At 47.7% G+C, this 16,283-nt stretch overlaps 1 protein-coding gene across 2 annotated transcripts in view; it reads left to right on the top strand.

The window, feature by feature from the left end:
- LOC146801321 (butyrophilin subfamily 2 member A2-like) overlaps positions 1-15,542 on the top strand; it is a 260,373-nt gene extending 244,831 nt beyond the window's left edge. For both annotated transcript variants that reach the window (XM_085624029.1, XM_085624030.1), the window contains one exon: positions 14,728-15,542. In XM_085624029.1, coding sequence (XP_085480155.1) covers positions 14,728-14,765 — 38 coding nt within the window. In that variant the 3' untranslated portion in view covers positions 14,766-15,542. The remainder of the gene's footprint in view (positions 1-14,727) is intronic.
- Positions 15,543-16,283: the final 741 nt, after the last annotated feature.

Below are 16,283 nucleotides of genomic sequence, written 5' to 3'. Positions count from 1 at the left end.
CAACACCCCCTACACTGCCCGAAGACCACTGCCCTAAACCCTGAAACACCACACCCTGCAGGACCCCCTACACTGCCCGAACAACACTACACTGCCCTAAACCCTGAAATACCACCCCCTGCAGGACCCCCTACACTAGCCGAACACCACTGCACTACCCTAAACCCTAAAACACTACCACCAGTACGACCCCCTACACTACCCAAACAACACAGCACTACCCTAAACCCTAAAACACTACCCCAGCATGATCCCCTACACTACGAAAACACCACTGCACTACCCTAAACCCTAAAATACTACCCCCAGCACAACCCCCTACACTGCCCGAACACCACTGCTCTGCCCTAAACCCTAAAGCACCACCCCCAGCACGATCCCCTACACTGCCCGAACACCACTTCACTGCCCTAAACCCTGAAACACCACCCCCCGCGAGACCCCCTACTATCTGCTGTCGGTCGCACCTTGCATTCCCCACTCCCTTCTCACCCAGCCCTTTGATGCTCTGCTCGATTACTTTCACTTTAGCCGCTTTGACCCTTGCATTCCCCCCTCCCTTCTCACCCAGCCCTTTGATGCTCTGCTCCATTACTTTCACTTTCGCCGCTTTGATGTTTGGATAAAATAAGGAGTAAGTTACTTTGCAGGCACTGATGTTAAGCACAACGCTATGTTACACTGCGGTTACTTCACGGATTGGAGACAACTTTATGTAATGGGCTAATGCTTTCGGTGAGAATATTAAGGAAGAGTGACCGGCGAACTGTTCATTGCCTACATCTGATTTGGGTGCATCTGACTAAAGCAGGTGAGGTTCTTTAATATGGGGGCTGGGTTATGTTACATTTGCAAGCCACTTAAGAGTCCACTCTCTGACCCAGACAGTTCCTCTCGCCATCCTTCTGTAGTATTCTGTGCTGAAAGATAACATTTCACAAGTCTGAAAATGCACATTTGAAGCAAGATTTTAACAGGTATCTCCTATGATATAATCAATATTCATCAATCATTTGCAAAGCTCAATACACAGCTACTAAACAATCTGTAACTACTTGTTAGGATTTGATTCGTGCGGAACAGACTATAAAAAAAATATGTATTATTCTTTTGGGAAAGAAATAGAACCATTTGGATTATACGGCCATAAACCAAATTGTCTGTCCATGCTGAAATCAAATGAGCCTTAATTATCCAACTCAAAGATGTCCTTTTATCAACTTCATTTGGGTTGACAGTCAGCATTTAAACTTACGAACTACAAGTTATACACAGATCTCCGCCATTGATGTTCAGCTCACTGAGCCCGCTATTTTAACAACTTCTTGTTCAAAGCAGAAACACTATGAATAACATTCATTGGTTGCATCTGGTGAGAAACAAACAATCCTCTGCAACAGTGCAGGGTGAGAAAATAAAGTTGACCTCACAAAGTATGCATTACCTTCACATACCTTGAAAAAACCCACTAATAAGCGCCGACAAACTTTACATAAATGGCACCTTAATTTCATTTTTTCATTAAAACAAATTCCACAACTAAAAAACTAGCATCAGCTACCTAGCAACTCCTTCTTAAAGCTTGAAGAGGTAGGTTGTTTATATCATCGGGGGTGAGGGGGGTCCACATATATGAAAAGATATTACCTGCTGTCACATGCAAACCTATTAAGCTGCAGCAATCTGAAAACTGTGGCAGCAATTTTACTAATTTAGATCCACCGATTCAGAGGCCTCCATACCCAGAGTGAATGACAAAAGGTGACTATCGCAAGGATACATTACTCTTGCATAAAAGCTGTAACCGTATAAAATACACTAAAAGTATATGGGATAACTTATTCCTAAGAATGACTATGAAACGATCAGAGAAGCGACTAAAAACCCCTCTGCAACTCTTCAAACACTTAAATAACTTAAGCCCAGAGCTGTCGTCACAGTACCACAAGCACCAAAAACATTTCAAGGGCAAGGTAAGCAAAAAACAGTCTTTGCACAAAAAATAAGCACTCCAACAATACTTTTGTATTGTTTCGGTTCTTTTTGTCTCGGCCCTATCTCTTGGCTGCGTCCTTACTATCTCCCATCTTCTCTCTCCACCTCTTTGCTACATGTTCTCTCGTAATGTTTTCATTTTCCAACTCTCCTCTTTACTCTCTCTAATTCTTTTTTTGCTCCTTTTCTGTCTCTGTCCCTTCTCTACTATTTCTCTCCCCACCTGTCCCTTCTCTAACCCCACTCCTCTTCCTCTGCCCGCCCCCCCATCCCTCTCTCTCACAGTACTGCAGCATAGGCAGCACCAGGTCTCTGATGCCTTCTCAGTGTTGACCCTGGGGGTGGAGGAGGTAAGTCAGCCCCCCAAGTGAATCCCATTATCAACAGATAGTGAACCTCTATTTACCAACAAGTACGGAGCGGTCTCGGGTGACGGCTGATGCGAAAAGTGATCTGCTCTCGGCCCCGGCAGGACCTGTGGGGTGGGGGCGTTACCTTACACTAGGAGATGAAGTAAAAGTGATATCCTCCCCCCCCCCACTCCACCACTGTCTCTCCTCACCCTCCACCTCTCTCTCTCCTCCACTTCTAATTCCCTTCCAACTCGGCCTCTCCTTACCCTCCACCTCGGTCTCTCCTTACCCTCCACCTCGGTCTCTCCTTACCCTCCACCTCGGTCTCTCCTCACTCTCCACCTCGGTCTCTCCTCACCCTCCACCTCGGTCTCTCCTCACCCTCCACCTCGGTCTTTCCTCACCCTCCACCTCGGTCTCTCCTCACCCTCCACCTCGGTCTCTCCTCACCCTCCACCTCGGTCTCTCCTCACCCTCCACCACTGTCTCTCCTCACCCTCCACCTCTCTCTCTCCTCCACTTCTGATTCCCTTCCAACTCGGTCTCTCCTTACCCTCCACCTCGGTCTCTCCTTACCCTCCACCTCGGTCTCTCCTTACCCTCCACCTCGGTCTCTCCTCACTCTCCACCGCGGTCTCTCCTCACCCTCCACCTCGGTCTCTCCTCACCCTCCACCTCGGTCTTTCCTCACCCTCCACCTCGGTCTCTCCTCACCCTCCACCTCGGTCTCTCCTCACCCTCCACCTCGGTCTCTCTTCACCCTCCACCTCGGTCTCTCCTCACCCTCCACCTCCGTCTCTCCTAACCCTCCACCTCCGTCTCTCCTCACCCTCCAAATCTGTTTCTCCTCACCCTCCACCTCACCCTCCACGTGTCTCTCCTCACCCTCCACCTCACCCTCCTCACCCTCCACGTCTCTCCTCACCCTCCACGTCTCTCCTCACCCTCCACAAGTGTCTCTCCTCACCCTCCACACGTGTCTCTCCTCACCCTCCACACGTCTCTCCTCACCCTCCACACGTGTCTCTCCTCACCCTCCACACGTGTCTCTGCTCACCCTCCACACGTGTCTATGCTCACCCTCCACATGTGTCTCTGCTCACCCTCCACACATCTCTCCTCACCCTCCACACGTCTCTCCTCACCCTCCACACGTCTCTCCTCACCCTCCACACGTCTCTCTCCTCACCCTTCACCTCACCCTCCACACGTGCCTCTCCTCACCCTCCACGTGTCTCTCCTCACTCTCCACATGTCTCTCCTCACCCTCCACGTGTCTCTCCTCACCCTCCACACGTGTCTCTCCTCACCCTCCACACGTGTCTCTCCTCACCCTCCACGTCTCTCCTCACCCTCCACACGTGTCTCTCCTCACCCTTCACTCGTGTCCCTCCTCACCCTCCACACGTGTCTCCTCACGTGTCTCCTCCTCACCCTCCACATGTGTCTCCTCCTCACCCTCCACACGTGTCTCTCCTCACCCTCCACACGTCTCTCCTCACCCTCCACGTGTCTCTCCTCACCCTCCACGTGTCTCTCCTCACCCTCCACGTCTCTCTGCTGCACGCCTCACACTGCTGCACGCCACACACTGCTGCACGTCTCACACTGCTGCACGCCTCACACTGCTGCACGCCACACACTGCTGCATGCCGCTGCATGCCACACACTGCTGCACGCCTCACACTGCTGCACGCCACACACTGCTGCACGCCGCACACTGCTGCACGACGCACACTGCTACATGAAACATTGTTGCACGCCACACACTGCTGCACACTGCTGCACTACTTACTGCTGCATGCTGCACGACACTGCTGCATGCAGCACACTGCTGCACGCAGCACACTGCTGCACGCCGCACATTGCTGCACGCCGCTGCACGCCACAGTGCTGCATGCCTCACACTGCTACACAAAACACTGCTGCACGCCGCACACTGCTGCACGCTGCTGCAAGTCACAGTGCTGCATGCCTCACACTGCTACACGAAACACTGCTGCACGCCGCACACTGCTGTACGCCGCACACTGCTGCACGCCGCACACTGCTGCACGCCGCACACTGCTGCACACTGCACACTGCTGCACGCCGCACACTGCTGCACTCCACACACTGCTTTTATGCGAGTTTATGCTTCTGACATTGTAAATGACAATGCCTTTTATTTGTTTTAAAACCAAAACATAAATAAAAGGCATTGTAATTTTACAATGCCAATAGCTCAAACTCTTATAAATGCGAGACCTATTGCATTGCAAATGCTTGTTGTTAAATGGTGTAAATCCATTCAGTAGTTCCTGAGAAATTAAAAAAATAGAGGTTAAAAATTCAATTTACCATAGAAAACTTTAGACACGATTACAGCTGAAACTGCTGAACGGAATTACGCCAAAATTGGTAAAAATGTAGTGCTTGGTTCATAAAGCGACCATTTTTTTAAATGGTGTAAATCCGTTCAGTAGTTTTCGAGATATTAAAGGAGAAATAATCTTTATATATCTGGGCGGGACCTAACTACACAAGCACGAGCTTGGCTCTAATTGTCTGCCAACACTTCAATCCAGGAAGTGTTGGCAGCCATCTTGGTGCAATGCTTTTTAGGTCTCACCTAGCGATGCAGTGCATGAGCTGCCCACTACACAAAACCACTGCACTGTCCTAAACCCTAAAACACAACCTCAGTATGACCCCCTACACTGCACGAACACCACTGCACTGCCCTAAACCACTACCCCAGCATGACCCCCTAAACTACCTGAACACCACTGCACTGCCCTAAACCCTGAAGCACCACCCCTGCACGACCCTCTACACTGCCCGAACACCACTGCACTGCCCTAAACCCTGAAACATCACCCCCAGCAAGACCCCCTACACTGCCCGAACACCACTGCCCTAAACCCTGAATCACCACCACCAGCAAGACCCCCTACACTGCCCGAACACCACTGCTCTGCCCAAAACCCTAAAACACCAGCCCTATTACGACCCCCTACACTGCCCTAAACCCTAAAACACCAGCTCCAGCACGACCCCCTACACTGCCGGAACACCACTGCACTGCCCTAAACCTGGAAACACCAGCCACAGCACGACCCCCTACACTGCCCGAACACCACTGCAGTGCCATAAACCCTGAAACACCCCCCCAGCATGACCCCCTACACTGCCGGAACACCACTGCACTGCCCTAAACCCTGAAACACCACCCCAGCACAATCCCCTACACTGCCCTTAATCCTGAAACACCACCCCTAACACAACCCCCTACACTGCCCGAACACCACTGCACTGCAATAAACCTGGAAACACCACCCCCAGCATGACCCCCTACACTGCCTGAACACCTCTGCACTGCCCTAAACCCTAAAACACCACCCCCAGCACGACCAGCCTACACTGCCCGAACACCACTGCACTGCCATAAACCCTGAAACACCACCCCAAGCACGAAAACCACTGCACTGCCCTAAACCCTTAAACACCACCCCAAGCACGACCCCCTACACTGCCCGAACACCACTGCACTGCCCTAAACCCTGAAACACCACCCCCAGCAAGTCACCCTACACAACCCGAACACCACTGCCCTAAACCCTGAAACACCACCCTGCACGACCCTCTACACTGCCCGAACACCACTGCACTGCCCTAAACCCTGAAACACCATCCCCTGCATGACCCCCTACACTGCCCGAACACCACTCCACTGCCCTAAACTCTGAAACACCACCCCCAGCATGACCCCTTACACTGCCCGAACACCACTGCACTGCCCTAAACTCTAAAACACCAACCCCAGCACGACCCCCTACACTGCCCGAACACCACTGCACTGCCCTAAACCCTAAAACACTACCCCAGCATGACCCCCTACACTACGCAAACACCACTGCACTACCTTAAACCCTGAAACACCACCCCCAGCACAACCCCCTACACTGCCCGAACACCACTGCCCTAAACCCTGAAACACTACCCCCAGCAAGACCGCCTACACTGCCCGAACACCAGTGCAGAGCCCTAAATCTACCTCCAGCATGACCCCCTATTCTACCCAAACACCACTGCACTACCATAAACCCTAAATCTACCCCAACACGACCCCCTACACTACCCAAACACCGCTGCACTACCCTAAACTCGAAACCCACCCTCAGCACAACCCCCCACACTACTCAAACACCACTGCACTACCCTAAACCCTAAAACACTACCCCCAGCATGACCCCCTACACTACACCAACACCACTGCACTACCCAAAGGTTGGTCGCACACTGATCTGCACCTGCGCGCCATGAGAGGTACTTGACCTGTTTTTAATTACATTTTGGCAGTCCACACGGCACCCCTTTACACTTTCCTACTCCCTGCTGACGAGAGGCAACTACCTCGAAACACGTGTCCAGGGATGGCTAAATGCAACACATACTGTTCTCTTTACACATCGTGGCAGAGGCGTACCCGCCGTCGCCACTTCATTTACCACAGTCCTTTGGGGCAACTTGCTGGTGTGACGAGCAGTGTGCGACCAATTTGTGTACCACTGCACTACCCATAAACCCTAAAACACTACCCCCAGCACGACCCCCTACACTACCCAAACACCACTGCCCTGCCCCAAACCCTAAAACACTACCCCCAGCACTACCCACTGCACTGCACAAACACCACTGCACTGCCCTAAACCCTAACACACTACCCCCAGCACGACCCCCTACACTACACAAACACCACTGCACTACCCTAAACCCTAAATCTACCCCAAGCACGATCCCCTACACTAAACAGACATCACTGCACTACCCTAAACCCTAAAACACTACCCTCAGCACGACCCCCTACACTACATAAACACCACTGCACTACCCTAAACTCTAAATCTACCCCAAGCACGATCCCCTGCACTACCCAAACATCACTGCACTACCCTAACCCCTAAAACACTACCACCAGCACGACCCCCTACACAACACAAACACCACTGCACTACCTTAAATCCTAGAAAAGTAAACACCGCCCAATCCCCCTTACCTCTCACTCCTCGTTGTTCCTCTCTCCTCGTGGTTCCTGTTTCATGACGTCTCTGAGGGGCAGTGCACGTCGTTGTGAGGAAACGGAACTGGCTCTGTTTCCTTACAATGACGTGGATCCTCTACATTTTTTTAGAACTCATGGTCATTTACCATACATACCTTTACAACAAAATCCGTTGTAAAGGCATGCGTGGTAGATGACCATGCGTTCCAAAAAAATGTGTAGTAATGACTTTGCGATGTAATGGTATTGCAAAGTAAAAAAGTTGTTGTAACGGCTGTTTACCGATCGAAGCTGGCCCCTGTTCTTCAGTAAGGCGTTTTATTTTTGATAAATTAGGAGGAAGGAATGTGTTTTTTTTACCGAAAAGTGCATTCCCGGCTGTTGTATCGTGAAAGTGTCCACGTGGTCTGGTTTCACTTCTGGTGAGAGAGTGGAAGAGTCTGTTTTTATCTAAAGGGGTTCTGCTGTTGAATGGGCCGGTGCGACATGTCATCAGAAAACACAGCTAATGGAAAGCGTTGTCCCTGAAGTGTGGAGCAGTGCCATGAGAGGTCAACAAGTGTGCGTCCCACCGCAGTATGACTGTACCGCATGACCCATGTGCCGCCTCCAGTGTACGGAAGGCAGAAGCGGCATCCGTCACAGGTCCTCTTGAAGACCATTTTTGCACTAATTATACATTTTGAAACTAGGGCATTTTAACCTTGTTGTTCCTGCCAGATACAAAGAGAAGATCTTGTGTTATTCAGTGCCCTCGTTACCTTTTCTGTGGGTAGTGGTGCTTGTCACTTCGCTGCCCCGCCGGTGCACACGACTGGGCTCCCCACCTCGTGTGCCATCTGCAGGGCCTCTGCCCTCGGATCACTGGTTTCGGTTTCTGGAGTGGCAACATGAACAGTTGATCCCAAAGGACTAGCCTGAACACTTAGGTGAATATCCCCTGCACCGGCATTCCGCAGCAATTCTTTCGTAGCTCTCCCACGTCGACGAGGATGTCATAATGGCACGGCTCCGCTCGCGACACCGTATGACATCATAGGAGCCATAAGTGGACCTCGTCGGCGTGCTGACGTCAGTTCCACCCATTTTTTCCATGCCACCGAGGTAAACTGGTGGACCAACACATTTTCACATGCATGCATAGTATACTAAATATATATATATATATATATATATTTACAAATGCATAACCATTAAAGGCATAAAGAAATAGTAACAGATCAAGCATTTCTCACTATTAAAACATAAGCATGATTAATACATATTAAAAACATTCATGCCAAACAGTAAAAGCATCTTTTTGGTAGAAACAGGTGGACAATGGGGAGGCGGGTGGGACAGTGAGGAATCCACAGGCAGATACTGTATCCACCAGAAATATGTGATGTGACGTTTGCACCCTTGTCACATCAGGCCCCGCCCCCTCCCTGCACCACTGTGCAAACGCACCTGTGGCGCGTTTTAAGTTGGGGGATAAATTCCCCTTCAATCCTGAGGGTCCCTGGGGGCCAACTAGCCCACCAGGTACCTCCAGTAAGTGCCACAAGGTTGCGTTGCAGAGAGGTGGTCTGAAGCCATGCCCCTTTTGACATCTCTCTTCAACGCAGCACTGTGGCGCTTACTGGAGATACCTAGTGGACTCTTTGACCAAAAGAAAGTACTTTTTGACTTGGACTGAGAGAGTAAATTTACTATTATTAACCGCACTGTGACAATGTTTTGAGAGTCGACACTATGATCACAATATCCTGTGAGACCATAGTTGGACTGTGATACAGTGATACAACACCACTGGTGGTTACAGGTGTCCGCTTCCTTTATTTAATTTACACATTGTAATGGGGTGCTTTAGAAATCGATCATTATCATCTTGCAATTACTTTGCAACACTCTGTTGTGGTTGGACTTGGGTAGGTTGGGATGTCAGCCATCTTGCCACGAGGCAAGCACATTTTGTCTGCACGAGGAAGATGATGAGGTACATCACTTCCTCTGGTTCATGAAAGTTGCTTGAAAGCTATATGTAAATAATGTCTCCAGTAGAGGCCTGTTGTGTCTTCACAGCTGATCCCCAAGAGGGGTCCTGATTTTCTAACCTTCATCATAACATGCTAGCCCCAAGCTGTCACATTGGGCTACTATAGGAGCACTCTTTGTGAATCCAGGGACACACAGTGCTAATTATATGACTTTAGGCGCCTTAGTCTTTATAATGTGGTGCATCCTTTCTTTAAGTGTTTAATCCCTCTCCCTACCCATACCTAGGAATTGCTGAGACCTTTTTTTGATGCCACTTGCTCACAGCAAGGGGTGCCAAAAGCAGCACAGGCTGTTTTCGGGCATAAGCGGAAGTGAGCTTAGACCACTTTACAAGTACAGGGGATGGAGGAGGGGTCTTGCTGTTTAGTAGCAACATCTGCTGATGCTGTGGTGGCCTCCTGGTCAGTCTGAGGAATAACTGTGTAAGCCAAGGAAGATGACATGTCTCCCTGCAAGGCTCCTGACACCCCCACAGAATCCCCATGCATCCATTTTCATGAATCTTCCCTTCAGTACCCCTCAGTGAGACCCTGTGCTTGGATGCACATTTAAACTGGCATGTTTTCAGGAGCACACATCTCCAGAACACATTTCACCCCATAGGATGTTCCTTCTATACAGTGGACCTCCATCATGTTTGGCTGAAGCATTCCTTGCACACGGCACACCTGCAGGGCCAGCACTGCTTACAAAGGAAGAGGCTTTGTGAGCTGTCTCTCACACAGCCAGGGACATCTTAAAGATTTTGGTGGCCCTGGGCCAAGCATGTTTTGGGAGCCCATATTCAGAACAGCATTGAATTTATGATCTAATTTCACCTCTTTCATGCCCTCTTTAGCCAGGTCACTGACAGTGCACAGGCACAGTAGTCCAAATTCAAAATGTCTTCTTCATCTAAAATTCAGGGATAGTGATGTGTGTTTTCAATATTGTAACACATCAGCAGTTCACTAATATTACTGCAAATAATCTCTGTGACGACCTCACATTTCTCATATGTGAGGTCCTGTTTTGATCTACAGGAATCATAAATACATTTGTTGGCAAAATATCTGTACTAGACTCACACATCACCCACACTAAAAATTGATGAAAGGAAAACTGTATTTAAAACAATCTGTTTAAGAATTTATCAAGGACATCAGTGCAAGACCCTGCAGAACAGAGCTGGCTCTATTAGGGGGCCCCCTGAAGGGCTGGTGCCCTGGGCCAGAGCCCACTTTGTCCATGCCTTAAAATGTCGCAGCACAAAGCAGTGCCCGTACCCATGCAAGGGGTAGTACGAGGCACGTGGAGGGAATGTTCCGAGACATCTTCCCTGGGTGAGTTGTCAATGGGGAGTATCCTTTTGAGGGTTCCTCCATTTACCACTGGTTTCCCTGGTCCTCACTGGAGCAGTGCACATGGGTAACTAGATTACTCACATACCCCATATATCGCCCCAGGGGTAGCGAGGCTGAACGGACATGGCTCACTCAAGGTGGTGACGGGAGTCAGGACTCATAAACAGTGTCACTCATTAATATATAACCCGATGAATTAGCACACTATACCATTAACACTGGTTCGTGCCATAAAATAAAAACAATAGAAAAAATAAAAGATGCCGTCACCTAAGCATTGTGGCCATACATGTGCAATACACATTTTAAATGAACAAATAACCATGCAATATAATTTTCATGGAACAAGATGGGTGCTTTCTAGCAGGCAGGTGTAGTTAGAACAGTTACGGTAACCCTTTCGGTTTTAATGCTCATCCCAGGAAAATACGATTACTAGTGGCAGAAAGAAAAGGTGCTAATTACTTTGAACTGCTGAAACATAAAGACCTAGGGCCCGATTCACAGAACTAACTTAAGACAAAATCCTAAACTAACTACCATTTTGGTATTCACAGAAGGCACTTACTCATTTTGGTATTCACAGAAGGCACTTACTCACTTCGGTATTCACAGAAGTTAGGAGTCCTAACTTTAAGACTCCTAAATGCCTTCTGTGAATACCGAAAGTCTTAAAATTAGGATTTTTCTCAGTTTAGGAGTCCTAAAGTTAGGACTCTTAACTTTACTACTACTAAACTGAGAAAAATATTAATTTTAAGGCTTTCGGTATTCACAGAAGGCATTTAGGAGTCCTAAAGTTAGGAGTCCTAACTTTACTACTACTAAATTGAGAACAATCCTAATTTTAAGACTTTCGGTATTCACAGAAGGCATTTAGGAGTCCTAAAGTTAGGAGTCCTAACTATACTACTATTAAACTGAGAAAAATCCTAATTTTAAGACTTTCGGTATTCACAGAAGGCATTTAGGAGTCCTAAAGTTAGGACTCTTAACTTCTGTGAATATCGAAATTAGTAAGTGCCTTCTGTGAATACCGAAATGAGTAAGTGCCTTCTGTGAATACCAAAATGGTAGTAAGTTTAGTATTTTGTCTTAAGTTAGTTCTGTGAATCGGTCCCCTAGTTTAAACACATGCAGATGACTAAAATCATAAAACGTTAAGGGGCCAATTCACAGAACTAACTTAAGACAAAATCCTAAACTTACTACTTTTGGTATTCACAGAAGTTAGGATTTTGTCTTAAGTTTGTCTTAAGACAAACTTAAGACAGACTTAAGACAAACTTAAGACAAACTTAAGACAGACTTAAGACAGACTTAAGAAAGACTTAAGTCTGTCTTAAGACAAACTTAAGACAAAATCCTAACTTCTGTGAATACCAAAAGTAGTATGTTTAGGATTTTGTCTTAAGTTAGTTCTGTGAATCGGGCCCTAAGAACGGAAAGAACCCATTTGCAAACTAAAGTGTTGGTCCACCAGTCGTAACACTAAAATGCACTTCTTTTTAGGTGGCCTGGAACATGTGATCAGGCAATATACCATCACTCACTGTGCAGGAGAGCCAATTACTGAAGTGGGCTGACCCATTGCCCCATGCTGTATGGTGTGGTGGGCAGAAGCAAAATGTGAATGACAGCTGAATAAACCTATGGATGAAGAGCGTTGATCCAAAGCCTCTCTCTGTTTTATATATTTAAGTATCCACTGATAAACCAACACAATTAAAGCTTAGTTATTGTTCAACAAATGTAATCTTGTAAAACCACTCAACCATAACTACACAGAGGTGAGTCTGGCTTCTTTTATTACATGAGGCTGACAAGATAGCTAAGGCTGGCTTTAGGCCAGACCTACAAACGGTATATGTCAGAATGCCTCCCGGGTGATAGTGCAATCTAGAAATCTGCATAACACAATATCCAACTACTGCGATTTCATAGTAAAGAAATAGGTACATCACACAGGGCAGTGAAAAACACAATACAAACAAAAAAATGGAAGGTGATGGTAGTTTATGGACCCAAACTATTATTCCAAACATGATTCTAGTGCTTAGGCTGTAAGAATTGCATTTAATGAGCTGTTTATTTAATCTGTTAAGAGGAGGTGGGGAGGTGGGTGCTCATGGTGTGCCTCTGCAGGACTTGTTGCATTAAACCTCTGTTTACTACTCCACGGCCATGCGGCAAGTATGCCACACACATGCTAACTATGTAGCTGACTTTGCTATAATGTAACTAACCCTGGCTCTAATTCTCTGAACAAAAGTGAGTTGTTCCTGCAGTTTCGGCACTGGTGACAGATTTTCTGCTGGAAGTGTCCCACTAAAAAACGTAGAATACTCGCCTAAAAACCCACCAAATAAAGTCCACTGGATATCCTAAAGTATCTTGAAGGTCTCTTCTGGGTGGTTTGGGGGATACTGAAAGTGCCTATAAAAGTTTCACATTTCTGCAAGAGTCCCTGACAGACCTTCTGGACCTCTGGTATACGGTGAGAATAATGTGCTCCAAACTTCACCCCCACAGCACCTTCCCAATTAGGGATTCCAAGGACAGTCCATTCATCTCAATGACCCCCCACAGCGAACAACAGAATCTCGCGTGAGATGCTGTTGACGACCTAAAGCATATTCCAGCATTTGTGTGCAGCTCAACTACTACATGTGTTATCGCTTTTGCTCCACATTGTTCCCACCTAGGGCACAATGTTTGGATCTGAAGGTTGGAGGGCCTCTCCCTCCCAATTTTGTTGTTGCCATTTTTGAGCAGTGCGCTGTCCGTTGCACGGTCACTGCGTGTCCCCTATAAAAACCATATGGTGATGCAGGCACAAATGCATTCATAACTTGGGTTCAGGGCCTTTACCAACCGGTATAACCCTTGGCAGAGGGCTAGAAGGCTATATTGCTTCGCTGCCTTTCATATTGTAATATTTCTTATCCAAAATGTATAGCTATGTTCCAAACATAAATCATATCCTGCTCTGAGGCACATTAGAGCAACAGGCAAACAGAGAAAATGTGCCACTCAGTATACCGGATGCCTGCAACATTCCAGTCTGGGCACATTCTCACACACTTCTTCCAAAAATAATATTTGGCTGCCCAGCTGGCTTCAAGTTAAATCTCACATTTTCATCGTAATATGGATTAACCAGGCACCCAGATCATTATTTTTAAGATACGCCCCAGTAGCCCAACATCCACCATGATTTTTAAGATATTCACATGGGATGCATTGACATACAATGAGTGTAAATTTAATTCTGCTGATCCAGAAAATGAGACAGGGATTATGTCTTCCTAGATTCAGTTTTAGACCCCTCCTTTAGATTCAAATCTTATAGCAGCCCCTCAAAAATATCCATCTGCCTTGATCTTGTGATCTTGCAAAAATACTAATAAATGTTGCCCACTTTATGTTGTCAATCTGAAGCCGATCAAGGCCGCCTGACTGCCACAGATTTCTACTGGCCAATGCTTAATTTGTAAAAAAAAAAAAAAAAAAAAGTAAGTGCCAAGGCTCTCGGCATTACACTTGCCAGCAACAGTTCCTACACAACTACTAACCATCACACTCCTACAAGTGTGATGATTCAGGCTATACTATGCCACCAAAGGCATAAGAATGGCTTGGTTGGCAGGTATTAATAATTTTTTATGTATATTGAATTAATAAATAACTGTTGTTGTTCTTACGTCTCTATGAGACAAACAGCACCACAATGTGGCAGGCTGTCATAAGTACTGGTGATGACAATTAAGTGCCAGTGCAGGGCACCGGACACCACCGGCTCAAATTAAGCACTGCCTTTTGATAGGGGCTTTGTATAAATGGGAGAGCATCAGTATCTTTACTGTGACATTGTGCTGCTCGTAGATATGTGTGCTGTAGAAAAGAAGCCTTTGGACGATTATTTTCTGATACAAGTTATTTTTTCTTTCAGCAAAACACTTGATGCGTGAATATGGTGGTGAGTTTTAGATGCATCCTTCGAGGCCTTCCTCCATCCCTGAATTACCTACTCCAATAGTCTGGAGACCACTAGGACATGGCAAAAGAAGATCCTTTGCTCCTCAATCCTGAAAAACATTACTTCTCCTCATTAATATCTCTGGTACTACAGCTGGCAGCAAGTATCATGAGTAAGAAGAGGGGTGCAAAGGGAAAATGAAATGTGGGATGCAGCTAAAGGAACTGTGTGAGGGCTTCCAAAACTATTTGATGACGTACTCCAATTATAAAATTGCAAATACAAGGTTTGTTATAGCTACTACGCATAGCTAATATGAATTGCGACAAATCAAAAACATATATTTAACTCTTTTTTCTTGATTTAATAATGAGGTTTTGACGGTATTTACAGAATGCATACCAAATGTGGCACTGGGGTTGGCACTAGCCCAGATTAAATTGTGTGGAGATTGCGATGAGAGTTTCCAACATTATGGTGCCGATTCCGATCCGTTAAAAAGGCCCTACGAATCGTCGTACGGAGCGTTTTCTCCGTACAATGCGTACCCGGTAAACTGTCATTATAACCCAGGAAGTACGATTCGTACAGAAAGGCGATTTCCGTACGAATCGTAGAAAAGACCGTACGGGGGAAATTACCTTACGAATCATCTCCGGAACAGCCTGTACGCGACGTCCGTACGAATGTAAGCAGCATTTTACTGACCAGCAAGTACGATCCGTTCCTACGGCACTCCGTAGGGCACTTTTTTTTACAGGAGCCAAAAACAGCCGTAAAAGCTGATTCCCCAGGGGTACGAGTCGTACAGGCCCCCCCACCCCAGCCCCATATGTATGCGCCGTACCCCCAGCCCTGCCCCGTATGTACGCGCCGTACCCCCTGCCCCGTATGTACGCACCATACCCCCAGCGCTACGCGCGTAGTGCTGGGGTACGGCGCGTACATACGGGGCAGGGGTGGGGGTAAGGCGCGTACATACGGGGCAGGGGGTACGGCACATACATATGGGGCAGGGGTGGGGGTACGGCGCGTACATACGGGGCAGTGGTGGGGGTACGGCACGTACATACGGGGCAGGGGGTACGGCGTGTACATACGGGGCAGGAGTGGGGGTACAGCGCGTACATACGGGGCAGGGGGTACGCCGCGTACATACGGGGCAGGGGTGGGGGTACGGCGCATACATACGGGGCAGGGGGTACAGCGCGTACATACGGGGATGGGGTGGGGGGGCCTGTACGACTCGTATCCCGGGCACAACTGTCCCCGGATATGAGTGGTACGGCGTTCGCCCCGTACAGGGCTTTTCCCATGCGCTTGTGTCTTCGGAAGGGCGGTACGGATCGTACTTGCGAGCTCGGACTTCAGTTTTACGATTTGTACGTAAAACTGTCCGGATCCCTCTCGTACACCTTTTCCCGACGCGAATCGTATGTATTTCTCACGTACGAATCGTACTTCACCGTTTGTACGGTACTTGTACGATTCGTACGTAAAAAAATACAGATACAAGTCGTACGGGAAAA

This window comes from Triturus cristatus, chromosome 8 (assembly GCF_964204655.1).
Source record: "Triturus cristatus chromosome 8, aTriCri1.1, whole genome shotgun sequence".
Lineage (NCBI taxonomy): Eukaryota > Metazoa > Chordata > Amphibia > Caudata > Salamandridae > Triturus > Triturus cristatus.
Note: the sequence above shows the minus strand (reverse complement) of the source record. Positions and strands in the feature narration are given on the sequence as shown.